The 19,625-nt window shown below is 37.8% G+C and overlaps 1 protein-coding gene across 2 annotated transcripts in view; it reads left to right on the forward strand.

Annotated features, from left to right (window-relative positions):
- Positions 1-6,711: 6,711 nt before the first annotated feature.
- LOC131138406 (mitochondrial 10-formyltetrahydrofolate dehydrogenase-like) overlaps positions 6,712-19,625 on the forward strand; it is a 32,454-nt gene continuing 19,540 nt past the window's right edge. Inside the window, exons 1-9 of one of the 2 annotated variants that reach the window (XM_058087293.1) lie at positions 6,712-6,880; positions 8,870-9,014; positions 10,939-11,173; positions 12,945-13,110; positions 14,448-14,549; positions 16,012-16,101; positions 17,361-17,495; positions 17,570-17,695; positions 17,807-17,898. In XM_058087293.1, the coding sequence (XP_057943276.1) occupies positions 6,833-6,880; positions 8,870-9,014; positions 10,939-11,173; positions 12,945-13,110; positions 14,448-14,549; positions 16,012-16,101; positions 17,361-17,495; positions 17,570-17,695; positions 17,807-17,898 (1,139 nt within the window). In that variant the 5' untranslated portion in view covers positions 6,712-6,832. Of the gene's footprint in view, positions 6,881-7,446; positions 7,609-8,869; positions 9,015-10,938; positions 11,174-12,944; positions 13,111-14,447; positions 14,550-16,011; positions 16,102-17,360; positions 17,496-17,569; positions 17,696-17,806; positions 17,899-19,625 lie in introns of those variants that run through there. The other variant, XM_058087294.1, reaches the window with a different exon arrangement.

Here is a 19,625-nt window from a genome sequence, read left to right on the forward strand (position 1 = left end):
TATCCTCCCTATCCCTGTGGAAGTGGTAAGTTTTTGGCTATTTAAGTTGAAAGGAAATAACTTGAAGGCTACCGTTTAGGTCGCTAGCTCTCTAGTTTGCGAGTTAGCATGTGTCTCAAGACCCTGCAGTTGCGCAATATGTTGTAAATAAAAAGAGTATAAATGTGACTATAGTCGTGTTTTGTCATGTCTACAGGGCTCTAATAATGCTTTGTTCATTTTCATATGAAAAAAATCATTTGTCTACCCACCAACTATATGTGCTTTCTTAAGTTTTTATTATTATTATTATATTTATTTATTACTGATTGATTTTCTTTATTCTTGATTTGTTTATTTATTTTTCATCTTATTTTGTGTAGAAAAATAAAAAGTAAGATATTTGAGAACAGTGGAATGTTTTATCAGAGCTTTTCTTGTAGAAAATCGGAACCAAAACGAAGTTTTAAAAATTTTTAGTTTTTAATAAATGCGTTTTTTTTTTTTGTTTTTTTTTTGGAAAACCTGATGCGGCCCAGTCTCACCCAGACCCTAGCTCCAGTGGCCCCCAAGTAAATTGAGTTTGAGACCCCCGCTCTAAATGAACGAATAAGTGAAATTATGTACTTAACAAAAAAATGCGAAATAACTAAATATGTATTACATTGTATTGTCGTATATATCCAATATATTCATATTTATATATGTCTTTTTTTGATAGCGTTTCAAACCCTTGGTGTTCTCTCAATGAACTTCATGACGTCGTCAACTGAAATGGTAGCCACTACTACTACATGAATAGCTAAGTGGTAAATACAACAAGTTCATCTATTATTCACAAGTGCCCGCAAGGTATGCTGGGTCGTCTGGTGACAATAAATATATGGGCTATGTATGAGCAATAAAATGGATATGAAGACCTTGCTTACTTCCCTGATAACCTCTCACTATATTTTTCAGTCAAGCAAAAAGCATGCCCAGCATGCCTTGTGGCAGGACTTTTGGTCTGATTAGATGGTGCAGTAGGTAGGTTAGATTGTGAGTCAAGTGTGTTGATGTTTGGATGGCCTTTTTGTGCAAGCTACAGATGGCACCTGTACGATTTCCTGTACGACCTAGCTTGTCAGCGTTCATGTTTTGGTTCTCCTCAACTCGGTCTTCTCCACAACATGGCGCATTATGATTATGTCACGTTTACCTCATGTACTGTATGCGTGTTATGTTAGATATGTTAAATGTTCCATTCACCCCGAGTGGCATGTTTCGGTGTCAGGGTGTGACAGGTGCTGATGCTGAAGAACAGGTTCTCAACTATGTCAGGTGACTTTGTTCATTCCATTCCGGCTTCTGGTCAAACTCGTGCCAGAGTGGATCTCGCTCACAGTTTCACACTCGACACGATTGAATGGCAAACGATTGGTGTGACGGTTCTGTCAATTACCAATAATGAGAATTTTTTTTTTGTACAATCTTGCGTATATGACTGTATAGTCGTTTATTTTTCATTTTAATACCATGTATAACACATTGGGCCTAAAATCCACACTAAAACCCATCTGGATGCAACTATTTATGAATCCGGCACTGCGTGGGTGCAATTTTATTTCAACTAGTCTCACCCAAAAATCCCAGATTTTTTGTATGGACATGTAGAACTGTCAATTGAATTATGTGATAGATAGATAGATAGATAGATAGATAGATAGATAGATAGATAGATAGATAGATAGATACTAGATAGATAGATAGATAGATAGATAGACTCCCTTTATTGTCATTGGACAAAAACACAGCAGTGAAATTGCCAACGAAATGTCGTTGCCTGGCTCCCATATAACAACAGACACAAAAGAAGATAAGTAAAAACAAATAATAATAATAATAATGTGAAGAATAAATAGATAGAATAGACACCAAATATGAACAACATAATGTAAAGTGCAGCGTGAACAGTAAATTGCCCAAGTAATTTAAATAATTAAAATAAATAATAATAATGTAAGTAAGGTAGAGGGGCTTATTTGGCAATTTGATGTATTCCATGTTCCAATAAAATGAAACCATTACCATAGACGAGGCTGAACATGCAGCTTTGAGGCTCCGTTGGCTTGGGGTTGCCTAGTTTGCTGGATCCAGATCCGACCGCGATGCATTTCTATGATAAACAATATTTTCAGAGCATAGAAAAACTTTTTACGACTTCCGAAATAAGGGTTTTAACATTATTAGAGCCCTGTAGACATGAAATAACACCCCCATGTTCACCTCTACACTCCTGGGGCTCTACTTTCATGGCGCTCTGCTCATTTGTGCTCATTTCTCAGATCTTGTTGATTTTATTTCTATCATTTTGCCAGCAATACAGTATCATATTTAATGGCTTTATCGCCATTATTTGCTGTATGTTTGGCATGGATAGAGACACCAGAACAATTTTTCATTCTTGTCGGTCATAAACCTAATAAAAAAAGAACAAATCCTGACCAAAAAGAGGTAAATACCGGTATTGTTAAGTTAGGTGATGAGTTGGCAAGCTAGTCGTCGGATTGCCAGAGTCCTATAAGGTGAAGCCAAAGAGTGTCGGGGATGTTCTGATGTTCTCTGTTCGGCGTTACGAGTTTGACGACATTTCTCAGTTGAGTGACCGTAAGGTCGCTGTTTTCCACATCAAATATCTTGTCAGTGGTGAAGGTATTTTACTGATCAAATAACACCACAGCCTTCAAAAAAATGTCCTTCAATTATGCTTTGATGTCACTTTTAATTGATTCGTTTTTAATCAGGCTGTCACCATTTCAACATGAACTAAGCTTGTTGACAAAAACACAAAATTGAAACTGAGTGGAAGCTGCCACAGTCTGCCTTTACAAATAGTAAAGTACACACCTGCAACAATGCCAAGTATATCACAGTAAAAGTATCACAGTGTAAAAGTAAATACCCCCAATGGTAGAGCCAAAATTGCCCTCTTGTGTTCAGCAGTACAAACTAATGTGTCCCATTCTAAAAACTGAAGCGGCAGGGCTTGTGTAAAAATGTCAAATCAATCAAATGTTGACGCTATTGAATGAACACGTGATGAGCCTTTCGCCGTGACACCGCTAGATGGCACAATAAACACTGTTTGTGCCAACCAAAACAAATACTGCAATATGCGATGTCATTTGTACAAGTATTTTAAACATTTGCTCCGACAAAATAGTGATTAAAAAGTCATGATCATTTGTCAAGTAAAATAACATATATCATCATAGTATCATTATTGTTTTTAAGACATTTTGTATAAATTGACTAATCAGAATCCAATTAAATAGCACCGGTAACGATGCCATCTGGAACTGCACGTTTCAAGACGGTACAAATATCAGAACCAGCCGCTCCGATTGTTCTCGTCGCTTTACAAAGCCCTTCCAAAGACCTGAATGCGGTGCTAACTGAGCACTGCTGTCGGCATCGGAGCTTAAAAAAGACCAAAAAAAGACGGCTTTCTCCCGACCGGGGACCGCTACGGAATATCTCCTTAGGTTCATGAACTCATCACATGAAGCCGCACAAGCAACCCCTACCGTAATACGTATAATATACGACTATCTACACTATGGCTACCGTACCAGGGGTAGACGTGCGCGTGCCTGAAGGAGGAGGCGGAGTAAAACAAGCGCGAGAGCGCGCACGCACACTGCCAGCTAAACATTACGTACTCCTTTGTGGTGCGTGCTGGGGGATGGGCGATACTGCACATTTTGGTATCGATCTAATATCACGTCAATGCAGAGCCGATCCTTTGACTTCAATGTTTGTCGAGCTTATTCAATGATTTTGTGAGTCAAATCATAATAAATTGTTGGCAAATAAAACTAATTAAACGGGTCCCCGTGTATATTTTATATATTTAATACAGCGCTTATATATATATATATATATATATATATGTATATATATATATATATATATGTATATATATGTATATACCTCATGAACAAGAGCAATGACGTGGATTTCCGGAATTCAGTCCTTATCTGGTCCTGCTTCCTGACTGGACCTGAACATCTTGGACTCCAAACACATTCGAAAACATCTTATGTGACAATCAGGTCACGTTGCCCCCCCCCCCCCCCCCCCCCCAAGTCACGTAGCCCTCTTAAGTTCAACAGGAGTTGTAGTAGTCGTTTTACAATATATTCCCCCCTTTTGGGGGTACCAAACCCCCAAAACAACAAACAATGTCTCTTGGTCCAGTCTTGGCCCCTTGGCACCGTTACCATTTTCCGGAATGGCTCGTCTCAGTCGGCGGGTTCCCTTGGTAGGTGCCAACTCCACTGGAACACTCCCTTCCTAAACCAGTCCACGGGACAACCAGTTCAGGATTGTTTTTATTAACAATATTATTAGTGGGGAAAAAAATACACAACATCATTTTCCAGGTTTTTACTGAATAAGGCACACAGAATGTACATGAATAAAGTATTTGGGAAATACTATTTATAGTATAAAGTAGTATGTCAATTTTTTGTCACAATTAAAGCAAGTTGGCAAGTAAAGAAGTAAGTGAGTTAGTAAAGAAAAGGTGCTGTCACATGACTTTGGTGTATGTCAGCAGGATAGTATTCATCAGAAAGAAGTAGGGATGGGTACTTTTATAGGCAGTGACCCAATTTCGTCACTAGCGTACTATTGAGCACCAATTCAAAAGGTACCATGTTTTTCGGTACCCAAACAGCAGTGTCGTGGCGCCGCCTCGAGCGACATTCAATTCACGGGAGAAGAAGACGAAGCCAGAGGGACGGGGCAATGTTTACACCAACAAGGAGACAAATTAAAAGTACAGAAGCTGAACTAAGTTGTATTTTTAAGTACTGTATATAGATAAGTACTGTTGTATTTCATATTGAATTGTTTCGCTTTACTGAAGAAGCGAAATAAAGAAAGTCAAACTGCTGAAACAAAAACAAAAAAAACTAAACAATATTATTAGTGAGTAAAGCAGTGGAAGACAACAGCAAGAAAATAATACAGTAATTCTTCACTATGTTTTGGTTTTTCAAGAGTAATTATTTCATAAATGTTGGCCGTTCGGTGTTTGGCTATGGCCTATTATTAATAATAATAATATATAATGTTAGATGACATTAACTTTCACACTACCTGGAGACGGGCTACTCAGTGGAAAAAAGGCTGTCCTCTCATTCCATGTGGAAGTGGTAACTTTTTGTCATCTTTGTCCTCCGTTCCCTTTCTTAAAGGGATCGCGCAAAGTGATACGACGGCAGAGAAAATAACGCTGAGTGATTTGGGAAGTCAGATTTCTTCTAGTTGGCATTTTTTGTGATGCAAATGTATTATGCTTTTAAACGCGCATTGCAGGGGTCTCAAACTCAATTTATTTCGGGCCACTGGAGCTCGGGTCTGGGTGAGACTGGGTCGCATCAGGTTTTCCAAAAAAAAAAAAAAATTATTAATTTATTTATTTAATTTATTATTTATTATTATTATTTAATTATTTAATACATTTATTAAAAACAAAATATTTTTTAAAATTTCGCTTTGGTTCCAATTTTCTACAATAAAAGCTCTGATAAAACATTCCACTGTTCTCAAATTTCTTACTTTTTATTTTTCCACACAAAATAAGATGAAAAATAAATAAACAAATCAAGAATAAAGAAAATCAATCTTTTTATTTACAACATATTGCGCAACTGCAGGGTCTTGAGACACATGCTAACTCGCAAGCTAGAGAGCTAGCGACCTAAACGGTAGCCTTCAAGTTATTTCCGTTCAACTTAAATAGCCAAAAACTTACCACTTCCACACGGATAGGGAGGATAACTATTAACAGTTATTTAACCTTTAACATGAACATGAATCAAACGTAATCATTTTTTCTGGGTACATGATACCATACAGCATCCATATCAAACTTGTGCGGGCCGCACTAACATTAAACTTTCATATCAAAGCGGGGGCCTCAAACTAGTGTCCTGCGGGCCACATTTGGCCCACGGGCCACGTGTTTGAGACCCCTGGCGTATTGTTTGGAGAAGCCAAACTCATTACTTACTAATTAAGTCGTCGTTGACGGGCTTCGCTGCTTATGGGCATGTCATACAAGTTCATGCCAAAAAATCTGAACTATCCCTTTAAATGTAGAATAAGTCAATTAGCAAGGCTAACTATTAAGCTAGGTAGTTTGCTATGCTAACTGTGGCCATCCCTTATGAGTTGCCTGTGCAATGTGACGGAAAAAAAGAAGTGACTATTGCAGTGTTATTTTCCACAGGGTTCAAATAATGTAAACAAATTCTTGTTGATTACCTGTGTAGCTTCCTGTAGTCGTCGAAGTGAACTGAAGTGACATCCAGGTCATTGATATAGTGCACAATAACGTAGTACATTGTACTCTCAGTAAACATATTGTAGTGTTTGAAGTTGTAGTTGATGAAATTACCTGTTACCCGGGAAACAATAATTAATTAGTAATGTTATTGTTAAATAGTATTAGTTAATGTTAGTTAATGCTATTTTATGTGATCTGTTATTATGTTATTATGGCTTTTTTGCTCACAAAAACATGTTTTGTTGGTAAATATAACTGTATCAACAGCGTACACAGATATTTGTAAAAAATAAAAAAAAAAACCCGAAAACTGAAAATGATCATCGACACGGACACGACCCGTCATATCGACGTCGTCGACACCCGCATCGACCCGGGCCGCCCCGGCTGCGTGCTGCCTGTGACTGGCTGGAGGTTGTGTGACTCCGACACGTCAAAGATTGGGATTTCACACACAAGCTCGCACAATTTCACAGTCATATTCCGTTCATTACCGTTGCACACAATAACGTCACCATGTTGTGGACAGCGAGCCACGTCATCCGGACATTTTCCTCCACTTCTGTGAGTAAAACGTCTTCAATGATTTTTACTGCATTATTAAATGAACGATGCCACGTTTATGCGTTTGAAAACACGAAGGGACAAAACCACGACCACGACCACTCTTCCATTGGAGTGTGAATGATTCAATCCTTTAAGAATACGATGGGAATTGTTTTTATTGTGTTGCATACTGTGTAAAACCGAGCCGTGTTGCATCAGCTTCAATCTCTTTACACGGATTACGATATTGGTTGGAGCAATTATTATATATATATGAAATAATCGCTTTTTGGCGCCACTACAGCATAAATGTCCAACAATCAACAATGCTTGATAGTCGTCAAAGCGGTGAAAATGCACTTGACAGCAGCAACTTCCAGCGGCTTGGGAAACTCTACACCCGTTTTTCCCTGACACATGTAGGGGACAGATATGGGACGGGGCTGGGCGTGGTTAGGATCCAGCCAATGGCTGTTCTCACATGTGCGTTCAGCCAATGGCAGCGCTTAATGATAAGGCTAAGGGCGGGGCTAAGCACACAAGTGGCCATGTGTAACGCAAACAGATTTCTTCTCGGAATTGAAGGAGAACCAGAGTAGGCTGGCTGGAGGGACTAGCAGGGGTGCAGCCAGGAATTCTAGGCTCCATTAACCTTCCTCTGGTGGTAGCTTTCTGGTATAATTTCTTATTTTAACGGGTCGGTTTTGACCCGTGTATTAAATCAGCTATAAAATACACTAAAAACAGTAAGTTACCATCATATTTGCTTCTCATGTCTTGGTTACCGTCTTAGGCTTCCTCATCCATGAAAATGTTGCTTTTAATACTTTTGGTGTGGGCATGGAGGCATTTTTTTTGTCACTACACCCCTGATTTCAATTTCCAAAAATGGTCAAATGAACCTCAAAAGAATCATATTCATAAATTTGTTACCTGGCTATTACTGAGGGATATAGAACATATCTCTTAAATCAGGGGTGCTCACACTTTTTCAGCATGCGAGCTACTTTTAAAATAACCGAGTCAAAATGATCTACCCACTACAAAAATGCAAAACATCTATTTATTTTCAAATGTATTGAGGATTATTTGTACGTACAATGTATGTTGATGTACCTTACATAACCAAATGAGCCAATATTGCAAAACACACATAATTAACTATTAACATTTTTTGTAATTACCTGAGTTTACTTTGATGACTTGCACTGAATTGAACCAGCCAGGGATGCATAGTCCGGACAGTAGCTGCTGATAGCCAGCCTCAAGCACACTTCCAAATGTTTATCAGTCATGGATAATATCCGTATCATAATATCCGTATAATATTCCATATCCGTATGGAAGTGATATGTTTTTGCCTTTTTACTTGGTCCAGCTCCTTCACTCATTTTAGTGACCATAAACTTTAGCGAGGGCTTTCAAATCTCGCAATTCGCCGACTAGCTTAGCACTTTGCATCGTTGTTTACGCATGAGCGGTGACCTAAAGGTCAAAATTCAGTTGTCATCTGACTGGTTGTCCTGTATGTCAATCAAGTAACGGGGATGGATGATAGGTTGACATCGTAAGTTCTGCTGCACTTAGAGACGTTGTTTGATTTGATTGGTCGCCCGAAGGGCAACATTCAGTTGTCATCTGAATGGCTGCCCTGTATGTCAATCAAGTGACGGCATTGATGCTGGGATGATATTTTTGTAATGTCACGCCGCGATCGACCAGCGATCGACCAGTACCACCTCCGCGATCGACCGGTAGCTCGCGATCGACTTAATGAGCACCCCTGTCTTAAATCAATTACTTTTATTTATTTTCTCATTTTAGTTTTTCATTTTAATTTTTAATTAGTTTAATTAGTTTTAAATTGAGTTTTTCCTCATAATAAATTTTACATTAAAGAGGAAGGTTAAAAAAAAACCCTATTGCCCCCCCCCTCCCATCTATAAGTACGTAACATTGTCAAGCATTAAAGCATAATAATGTCCTGTTCCCTCCCTCTCATTACAGTATCATATGCAGAATAAGCTCAAACTGGCTATAATTGGCCAGAGCCTGTTTGGTAAGGAGGTGTACAGCAACCTGAGGAAAAAGGGTCACAAGGTGGTGGGCGTGTTCACGGTACCTGATAAGGATGGCAAGGCTGACCCCCTTGGTGAGTACTGACTTTTAAATCACTTGCATTATTCATCTCCTGTTGCACAAATTAGTATTTGGCTGTACTTATACTATTATACCAATTCACTATACTATACTATACTATTAACAGGCTGCACGGTGGTCGAGTGGTTAGCACGCAGGCCTCACAGCTAGGAGACAAGGGTTCAATTCCACCCTGGGCCATCTCTGTGTGGAGTTTGCATGTTCTCCTCGTGCGTGCGTGGGTTTTCTCCGAGTACTCCGGTTTCCTCCAACATTCCAAAAACATGCTAGGTTAATTAGCCACTCCAAATTGTCCATAGGTATGAATGTGAGTGTGAATGGTTGTTTGTCTATATGTGCCCTGGGATTGGCTGGCCACCAGTCCAGGGTGTACCCCGCCTCTCGCCCCTCGTGAGGAAAAGCGGTAGAAAATGAATGAATATAGTACTATAGCTAGTATTATATTGGTACTAGGGCTGTCAATGGATGAACACATTTACTACATTTACACCCTGATTAATGCTAACTCATAATTGATTGCATTTAATCACAGATAGATTAAGAATTAGAAGATTTGATCTCTAGTGAGTAGGGATTTAAATCTCTTTGTGGTAAACGGTTCCATATGCAACTACGATATCTACATCAAATTGTATATACATTTTGGAAGTACTGGCTATTTTTGTATTCGAAAAATTAATATACGGTTGGAAATGTCCCACTTTGTTTGACAGTCCTTGAATGCAATACTACTGTATTGTAAGTATTGTATGAGCAACAAATGGTTGCTTTTGTAAATACTGTATCATGTACTTGCATGTCATGTGTGGGTGTGTTTGCTGTTATTTACGAGTGTCTGTGAATGCAACGGGAGCTAGTGTCCGAGGCGTTGAAGTGATGAACCTGAATGCACCGTTTTAGAGAACGCCAGAGTAGCGCTTTGCTAGTTTTGATGCTGGAATCTTCCCTCTGACCCCGACTTCAAACACAACCAGAGTGGGCATCCCGGGAGGTGGGCCGTGGGTGGAATAATTAATAATTTTTAATTTTATTTGGGCAAATATATGAAACATTACAGTGCATTTCTTACATCAATCAAAATATAACTTTCCATTATTTTTGTTAGTTTTTGTTAGTTATTGTTTATTAGTTTTGTTTTCCCCTGTTATTATTATTATTATTGTAATATTATCATTGTGATTATCATTATTGTCATTATTGTAATAATCTTTATCATGATTACCATTATTATTATCGCCATTATAAGCATCATTAATATTACCATTTTCATCATTATAGTTGTAACAATTTTTTTTTAAATTATTTAATTTTCCAGACTTCATTGCTTCTCGTAGAGTGCTGTATTTAATTCCATCTGTTGTTTTCTGAAATCCGCAGTATTTGTGCTTTTATTGTCAATTTATTAGCCCACTTTTTCCCCCTAAGGAATTTATTGCATGTGTCTAATCTTGTGCATTAAAAAACAAGAACTTGAGACTGACAGGTGACCAACCCAAATTAAAACATGAAATCAAAATTGTTTTGTCAGGAAGCACAAATCAAAGGAAATGCAGCCGGAATAGGCGCAGATTCTGGAAAATGTCAAAAGTTTTCCGTGTGGGTTATTGTGTGTACCTGCTCTATAGGAGTCCGCCATCACAATGGTGTTGCCAATCACAATATGGGGGGACTATGACTTGTTTTTCTAGTCTGCATGGACTGTTGTTGTGATGATTTGCAGTCAAGTTGGAGTTTTTGTGTCAATTGTTGTTTTTCACGTTGAGCTGCAGTCATGTCACGGTGACACTGACTAACCAAAGTCATCCCTGTTTTAGGGTGTAGTCCACCTCTTAGCCCCGCATCAGCATCTGTAATAGATGATGAGAATGAGAATAATAAATGGACGGCTAATCTGTTCCTTCCTCTGCTTTTTTCAGCCTTGGCAGCCGAGAAGGATGGCACACCTGTGTTCAAGTTCCCCAGGTGGCGCGTTAAAGGAAAAGCCATCCCGGAGGTGGTGGAGGCCTACATGGCGGTGGATGCCGACATCAATGTCATGCCCTTTTGCTCTCAGTTCATCCCCATGAACATCATCGATCACCCCAAACACGGCTCCATCATCTACCACCCCTCCATCCTCCCGCGGCACAGAGGAGCCTCAGCCATCAACTGGTGAGGAATCGGTCCTGTGTTTTGTAAACGTGGGTGTAGACTCAGGTCTTCTGAGCCGGGTCGTAGTCATCGTGCTACTGTATCAGGCTTAGCAGCGGGTTTTTTTTTTATATTGGTAATGGTAATGGTTATGGTTTTATTTTTTTTTTCATTTGAACATGCATCAGATTCCAATTGAGTGCATCCCATAAACAGTTCACAGTTCCACATGTCCAAAAGGAGTAGGAAGAAGCAAAGCTTATTAAATCCTACCCCTCCATCTGGTACTTTTACAATCACTAACTCTTACATTTGTTCACTTCCTGCTAAATTAAATTAAATTAAATTAAATTAAATTAAATTAAATTAAATTAAATTAAATTAAATTAAATTAAATTAAATTAAATTAAATTAAATTAAATTAAATTAAATTAAATTAAATTAAATTAAATTAAATTAAATTACTGTTAATAGTTATTTAAAAATTAATTTAATTAATTAAATTAAATTAAATAACTGTTAATAGTTATTTAAAAAATAATTAATTTAATTTAATTTAATTTAATTTAATTTAATTTAATTTTAATCATCATTTACAATTTATTTACAAACATTTCTTTCCCTTTTCTCTGCATTACAACACGAGAAAACAAGTTAATATGAGCTAGCCAAGAAGGCACATCATTGGGACACAGTGATTTTGACACTTTAGTCTTAACAAAAAAACTTTTTTTCAAAAAGCATAACTGACCTGTTTATTAACTACAGTGCTACAGCGATATTGTTTTTGTAGCTGCTACCACAAAATATAATATTTCTGGCTTTGCGATTGGCCTGCACTGTAAGCTAGCTGAAATTAACTTATTTTCTTGTCTTACAATGCAAAAAAAAAAGGGAGAGGTTTATGAATGATGGGCAAAATTGTAAGCAAAGTGCAGTTCCCCTCAAAACATGAGCCCGATTTTTGAACGGCTCACCTAGATCCAGATCCCCTTAAGGCAGGGGTCTCAAACTCAATTTACCTGGGGGCCACTAGAGCTAGGGTCTGGGTGAGACTGGGCCGCATCAGGTTTAAAAAAAAAAAAACAACCAAAAAACGCATTTATTAAAAACAGAAAAATGAATAAACTTTGCTTTGGTTCCATTTTCTACAATAAAAGCTCTGATAAAACATTCCACTGTTCTCAAATATCTTACTTTTTATTTTTCTACACAAAATAAGATGAAAAATAAATAAACAAATCAAGAATAAAGAAAATCAATCAATCAGTAATAAATAAATATAATAATAATAATAAAAAGTTAAGAAAGCACATATAGTTGGTGGGTAGACAAATGATTTTTTTCAGATGAAAATGAACAAAGCATTATTAGAGCCCTGTAGACATGACAAAACACGACTATAGTCACATTTATACTCTTTTTATTTACAACATATTGCGCAACTGCAGGGTCTTGAGACACATGCTAACTCGCAAACTAGAGAGCTAGCGACCTAAACGGTAGCCTTCAAGTTATTTCCTTTAAACTTAAATAGCCAAAAACTTACCACTTCCACACGGATAGGGAGGATAACTATTAACAGTTATTTAACCTTTAACATGAACATTAATCAAACGTAATAATTTTTTATTTTTCGGGGCCTCAAACTAGTGTCCCGCGGGCCGCGTGTTTGAGACCCCTGCCTTAAGGAGCCATAAATCCCATCTGTAGACTCTGGAAGTCTTGCTAATGTTTATCTCTGCTAACTAGCTGTAGGTTTATTTTCACGAGATATCTGGTGTGTCATTAGGACCCTGATTGACGGGGATGAGAAAGCTGGCTTCACGGTGTTCTGGGCCGACGACGGCCTGGATACTGGACCAATCTTGCTGCAGAGGGAATGTACCGTTGAACCCAACGACACCGTGGATACGCTCTACAACCGCTTCCTGTTCCCTGAGGGCATCAAGGCAATGGTAACAATTGATGAACGTCATTGTGGTTCATCTCATTATTTTACGCTTTTTGTTGTTGGATTCACTACTTTTTTTTTTTATTGTCATTTCTGTGTTTTTTTTTTACATTCTCACTACTCCGCTCACCGTGAGAACCCAACATGTCCCGCCACCCCGAATACCAAAAAGCCAGTGCAGGTCTGGGTGATATGTCGAAATGAAAAAAAAATCTATATTTCCGTTAAGCACGATATCAAAACCAAGCATATGGTTCATATAAATTGTAGATATAGACTGGATTTGATGCAGAGGTCTCATGTTTCAAGATGGCGCCGTTGGAGCGCAAGCTAGTTACGACAGCTCCGTTTCTCCTGCAGCGTTTTTAGTGTTTAATCGTAATTTTTATTTATTACTTCTTTATTGTTTTGGTGCCAGGCCGAACCCTTAAGCAAGTGTGCGGCAATGGATGTTCATCTTGTTACGTTTGTAGCTGGCCGCTAGCACCGTTGTTGACACTCAGGAGCAGCTGTTAGCAGCTGTTAGCATCCCTTCGCTAATGTCCAATGATCGGATATCCTTGCGGAAAGGGACGTGAACGCTTTTCATTGTAATCTCTTCAGGCGCCAGAGGTTTTTTTTTCAAGAAAATATTCAGTTTTGCTACGACTATTTTAAAAGGGTTGTAGATTGAAGATGGTTCAAGATGAATATGTTCTATAAATGAGAAAAGTCACGAGTATAACCCAACGTTTGTCACTTATCGAAGGGATGTGTTTTGAAAAATGTCTGGTAGTGAACGAACATGTATTTCACAATTCCTCTGATCCCCGCTGTAGCATTTTAGCATCCTTGTTAACACATATTACGATATTTTTCTTGATGTAACAAACTGAAGATGAATTTTGTACGTAATGCCGTCCTACAGCCGCGTTAGCATGTCCAGATATCCAACTTTGTATGTGATTTTTAGCATCTTCGTGTGTCGTGTGGGTGCAGTATGTTTTGTCAACATTGTGGATTTTTGTTTTTTTTTTTTTTGGGGGGGGGGGGGGAATTTGCAAACATGCAGAGTTCAGAGTCACACTGCCAGCTGTTTTCTAGCAATGAACACAACAGGAGACATGCGGATGCAGACCACAATTCATTCAAATGCTGTAAAAAAAAAATGCTAAATTGTATGAAAATTCTGCAAAACAAGATGAAAGGTGATGTAGCAAGGGAAGTCATCCATTTGATTGGCTGAGATCATCTGTATAATAGTAATAATTATGTATTTAACAGTAAAAACATTTGTCAAGTGCTGTTATCCGTAAAGAAAATCGATGCATCCAAATCCTCACAGTTGGTTTTCCGATGTAGGTGGAGTCGGTGCAGCTCATTGCTGATGGAAAGGCACCACGAATCCCACAGTCGGAGAAAGGTGCAAGCTACGAAGGCATCCAGAAGAAATCCAATGCCAAGGTGAGATTTCAAGTCAAGTACTCTCCAAATAAAAAAAGCATCAGTGGAAGTCAATTTGTGTAAAATGATATATGATATATATATATACAGTGTACTGGGCTCATTTGAACTCCATGTACAGGTCAGAAGAATGGAAAAGCATAAGAGGTTCCCCTTGATTTGAAAAGATTATTTCCAGTGTGATCACATGAAAAATTCCATATTTAGTAACACTACTTCAATGAGGAGAGGGAAAACCAGTAAGAAGAAACAATACCTATCAAGTATCACCTATCAACTTGCAATGGCATCCACAGAACCGCTCCACACCTGATGGTCCGTTATCAGTTAATCAGTGATCCATTAACTTTCCTTCCCTGAATCATTCATGGATTATGTGAATGAGGCAACATCCTAAATGTGCTTTCTATTTGTGGTACAAACAAAATGCACGTTGGGGGGGGCACGTTTCCCCATCGACGCCGCCCCTACATGCTAAACCACTCCTACAAATCCCGAACTGTAAAGGAAGGAGGGGCCAGGAGTTTGCGATGTCATTTAGAAAAAAAAACCCACCAGTGGTTTTTGTTATTCATTCGTTCTAAAACAGGGGTCTCAAACACGCACCCCGCGGGCCAAATGTGGCCCGCAGGACACTAGTTTGAGGCCCCCGCCTTGATATGAAAGTTTCATGTACCCAGAAAAAATTATTACGTTTGATTCATGTTCATGTTAAAGGTTAAATAACTGTTAATAGTTATCCTCACTATCCGTGTGGAAGTGGTACGTTTTTGGCTCACAAGATGTTTTTGGCATCAATTGTTACCATTGCCTTGATGCCCTCAGGGAACAGGAAGCGGTTGTAGAGCGTATCCACGGTGTCGTTGGGTTCAACGGTACATTCCCTCTGCAGCAAGATTGGTCCAGTATCCAGGCCGTCGTCGGCCCAGAACACCGTGAAGCCAGCTTTCTCATCCCCGTCAATCAGGGTCCTAATGACACATCAGATATCTCGTGAAAATAAACCTACAGCTAGTTAGCAGAGATAAACATTAGCAAGACTTCCAGAGTCTACAGATGGGATTTATGGCTCCTTAAGGCAGGGGTCTCAAACACGCGGCCCGCGGGACACTAGTTTGAGGCCCCGAAAAATAAAAAATGATTACGTTTGATTAATGTTCATGTTAAAGGTTAAATAACTGTTAATAGTTATCCTCCCTATCCGTGTGGAAGTGGTAAGTTTTTGGATATTTAAGTTGAAAGGAAATAACTTGAAGGCTACCGTTTAGGTCGCTAGCTCTCTAGTTTGCGAGTTAGCATGTGTCTCAAGACCCTGCAGTTGCGCAATATGTTGTAAATAAAAAGAGTATAAATGTGACTATAGTCGTGTTTTGTCATGTCTACAGGGCTCTAATAATGCTTTGTTTTGTGAAAGGTAGAAAAAGCTAGTGAATGTTCACCAGGGTTTTTTTCTCCCACTCAGATCAACCTTGCTCAGCCAGCTCAGGCCATCCACAACTGGATCCGGGGCCATGACAAAATCCCAGGAGCCTGGACGCTCATTGATGGCCAGGTGTGTTTCTTGGCACACATCACATTTCTGCACTTTTTTTTCGTTTTAAAAAGAAACAGCCTTCGTTTTTTGCTTTTCTTTTGAATGTGCAAGCATGTCACGTACGGAACTGGATGGATTATTTTGTCTTTTGATGCGTTTTTATTCCAAAAATAGAGTGCACCGATTACAAATTTCTGCCGATTTTGATATTGGCCGATACCAATTTAAAAAATAATAATTGACAGCGGGGCTGCACAGCGGTGGAGTGGTTAGGCACAGACCTCACAGCTATGACACCAGGGTTCAATTCCATCCTCGGCCATCTCTGTGTGGAGTTTGCATGTTCTCCGGGTTAATGCTAGGTTAATTGGCGACTCCAAATTGTCCATAGGTATGAATGTGAGTGTGAATGGTTGTTTGTCTATATGTGCCCTGTGATTGGCTGGCCACCAGTCCAGGGTGGACCCCGCCTCTCGCTCAAAGACAGCTGGGATAGGCTCCAGCACCCACCGCGACCCTCGTGAGGATAAGCGGTAGAAAATGAATGAATGGTGGTACCCATCCCCAAATTTTGCATCCGGGCTCCATTCGCTGCCTGGCGGATGATCACATGGCAAGCGAGGAAGTGTTGATGTCGATACCGTCCTTTTTCATTATAATCCGATACAGATCTGTGGCCGATCGATGGGAGCACCCTAGTAAAAATAAGTATTGAGTCGGGACTTCAGTATTTCTACTGAGGTAGCAGCAATAAATGGAATAGAAGAATCGGGATTGTCCAAAGACCGGCTTGCCGCACAGAGCATGAGGTCAGGGGTCAGCAACCTGTGGCTCCAGAGTCGCATTCGTTGTGTCTCCCTTTGCAATGCTCAAATATATTTTTTACATGTCTTTGTATTGAGTTAAAAATCCAAATGGCTCTTTTCATAGTAAAGGTTGCCGACCCCTGATTTAGAAAAATACTTATTTTTACCGCAACGAGACCTCAAGTTTAGTCGCACGCCATTTGTGCTCCATCCACATTACTCATTACTAGCATACAGCAGTAGTACCGGCGACCTGCATTGGGTATGCATCGTGTACTGCATCAGGAACAGCGTCCCTTTTCATACTGCATTTTTGTGTCATCAGCGATATGAAGTCCAGGTGGTCATCCGTATGTCTCTCATTGTCTGTACTTACTGTACTTCCAGTATAACTCCGATACTGCAAACACTACAGTAAACGAGACTAGAGGATGTTTGATGATGTTTGTTTCCCTAACTGTCGACACCCAGCCAGTTACCCTCTACGGGTCATCGGTGCTGCAAGGATCCGTTCCACCCGGCCAGCCACTGGAAGTGGAGGGAGCATCTAAACAAAGCCTGGTGGCAAAGAACGGGCTTGTCCTACACGGGAATGATGGCAAAGCAGTGAGTACCACAAAGTCTATGTCACGGAATTACCCAGGCGGTCATGAAGGCACCTTTACCTGTTTTTATTCCAGGTCCTTGTCAAGAACCTGCAGTTTGAAGACGGAAGAATGATTGCCGCTTCAAATTACTTTTCATCCGGTGAAACTCAGAGTGTGGAATTAACCGACAACGAGAAAACCGTTGTGGAGGAGATTAGGGCAAGTTGCAAGTCAATGTTCTTGTGTTCTTGATCTTCAATGTTCTCCACCGATCCACCTCTTTTTGCCACATAACCTCAGAATGATTGACTTTTCTGTTACTGATTATAGAATATCTGGAAGGGCATCCTCAGCAACGTTCTAGCCATTGAGGACAACACGGACTTTTTCAAGTCTGGAGCCGCTTCCATGGACGTGGTCAGGTGAAGAAACACACGTTTGCTTAAAGGAAGTCTAGTGCTGCACCAATCCAAGCCCAGTCCTAATAATACATCATGGTAATGGTAATGGTAATGGTAATGGTAATGGTAATGGTAATGGTAATGGTAATGGTAATGGTAATGGTAATGGTTTTATTTCATTTGAACATGCATCAGATTCCAATTGAGTGCATCCCATAATCAGTTCCCAGTTCCACATGTCCAAAAGGAGTAGGAAGAAGCAAAGCTTATTAAATCCTAACCCTCCATCTGGTACTTTTACAATCACTAACTCTTACATTTGTTCACTTCCTGCTTTCCTAATATAGTTTCCTAATTTTTTTTAAGTTTTTTTTGTTTAAATTAAATTAAATTAAATTACATTTAATTTAATTTAATTTAATTTAATTTAATTTAATTTAATTTAATTTAATTTAATTTAATTTAATTTAATTTAATTTAATTTAATTTAATTTAATTTAATTTAATTTAATTTAATTTAATTTAATTTAATCAGTCATTCATTCATGAATGAATAAATTGTTTTGTGGCAATTTATTCATTAATTTAATTTAATTTAATTTAATTTAATTTAATTTAATTTAATTTAATTTAATTTAATTTAATTTAATTTAATTTAATTTAATTTAATTTAATTTAATTTAATTTAATTTAATTTAATTTAATTTAATTTAATCAGTCATTCATTCATGAATGAATAAATTGTTTTGTGGCAATTTATTCATTCATTAAATTTAATTTAATTAAATTTAATTAAATTTAATTAAATTTAATTTAATTTAATTTAATTTAATTTAATTTAATTTAATTTAATTTAATTTAATTTAATTTAATTTAACTTAATTTAATTTAATTTAATTTAATTTAATTTAATTTAATTTAATTTAATTTAATTTAATTTAATTTAATTTAATTTAATTTAATTTAATTTAATTTAATTTAATTTAATTTAATCAGTCATTCATTCATGAATGAATAAATTGTTTTGTGGCAATTTATTCATTCATTCATTCATGAATGAATGACTGAATTAATTTAATTTAATTTAATTTAATTTAATTTAATTTAATTTAATTTAATTTAATTTAATTTAATTTAATTTAATTTAATTTAATTTAATTTAATTTAATTTAATTTAATTTAATTTAATTTAATTTAATTTAATTTAATTTAATTTAATTTAATTTAATTTTAATTATTAAAAAAATAACCTTAAACTGTATTATAGAAAGCAGGAAGTGAACAAATGTAACAGTTAGTGATTGTAAAAGTACCAGATGGAGGGGTAGGATTTAATAAGCTTTGCTTCTTCCTACTCCTTTTGGACATGTGGAACTGGGAACTGATTATGGGATGCATTCAATTGTAATCTGATGCATGTTCAAATGAAATTAAACCATTACCATTACCATTACCATTACCATTAGCAATTTATCGATCAGCAAAACGTATCATGTCAGGACTACCCATCCGTCATGTTATGAACTTGTATTTGTGTAGAAATGTGTAACTTCCCACTTCCAGATCTGCAGACGCCAGGACCGCTACTGCATTTACTCTTATTAGTAAATAGAAATAATCAATAATTCATTCCCTCTCTCCACACTCCGTCTCTCTATGACGTTTACTATAAAAATGAGCACAACACCAATGCCGTTTGACATGATTTGAATATTGTGACTGATGACAAAAGCACGGAGCGCTATCAA

The sequence above is a fragment of the Doryrhamphus excisus genome, chromosome 11, assembly GCF_030265055.1.
Source record: "Doryrhamphus excisus isolate RoL2022-K1 chromosome 11, RoL_Dexc_1.0, whole genome shotgun sequence".
NCBI classification, from domain to species: Eukaryota; Metazoa; Chordata; class Actinopteri; order Syngnathiformes; family Syngnathidae; genus Doryrhamphus; species Doryrhamphus excisus.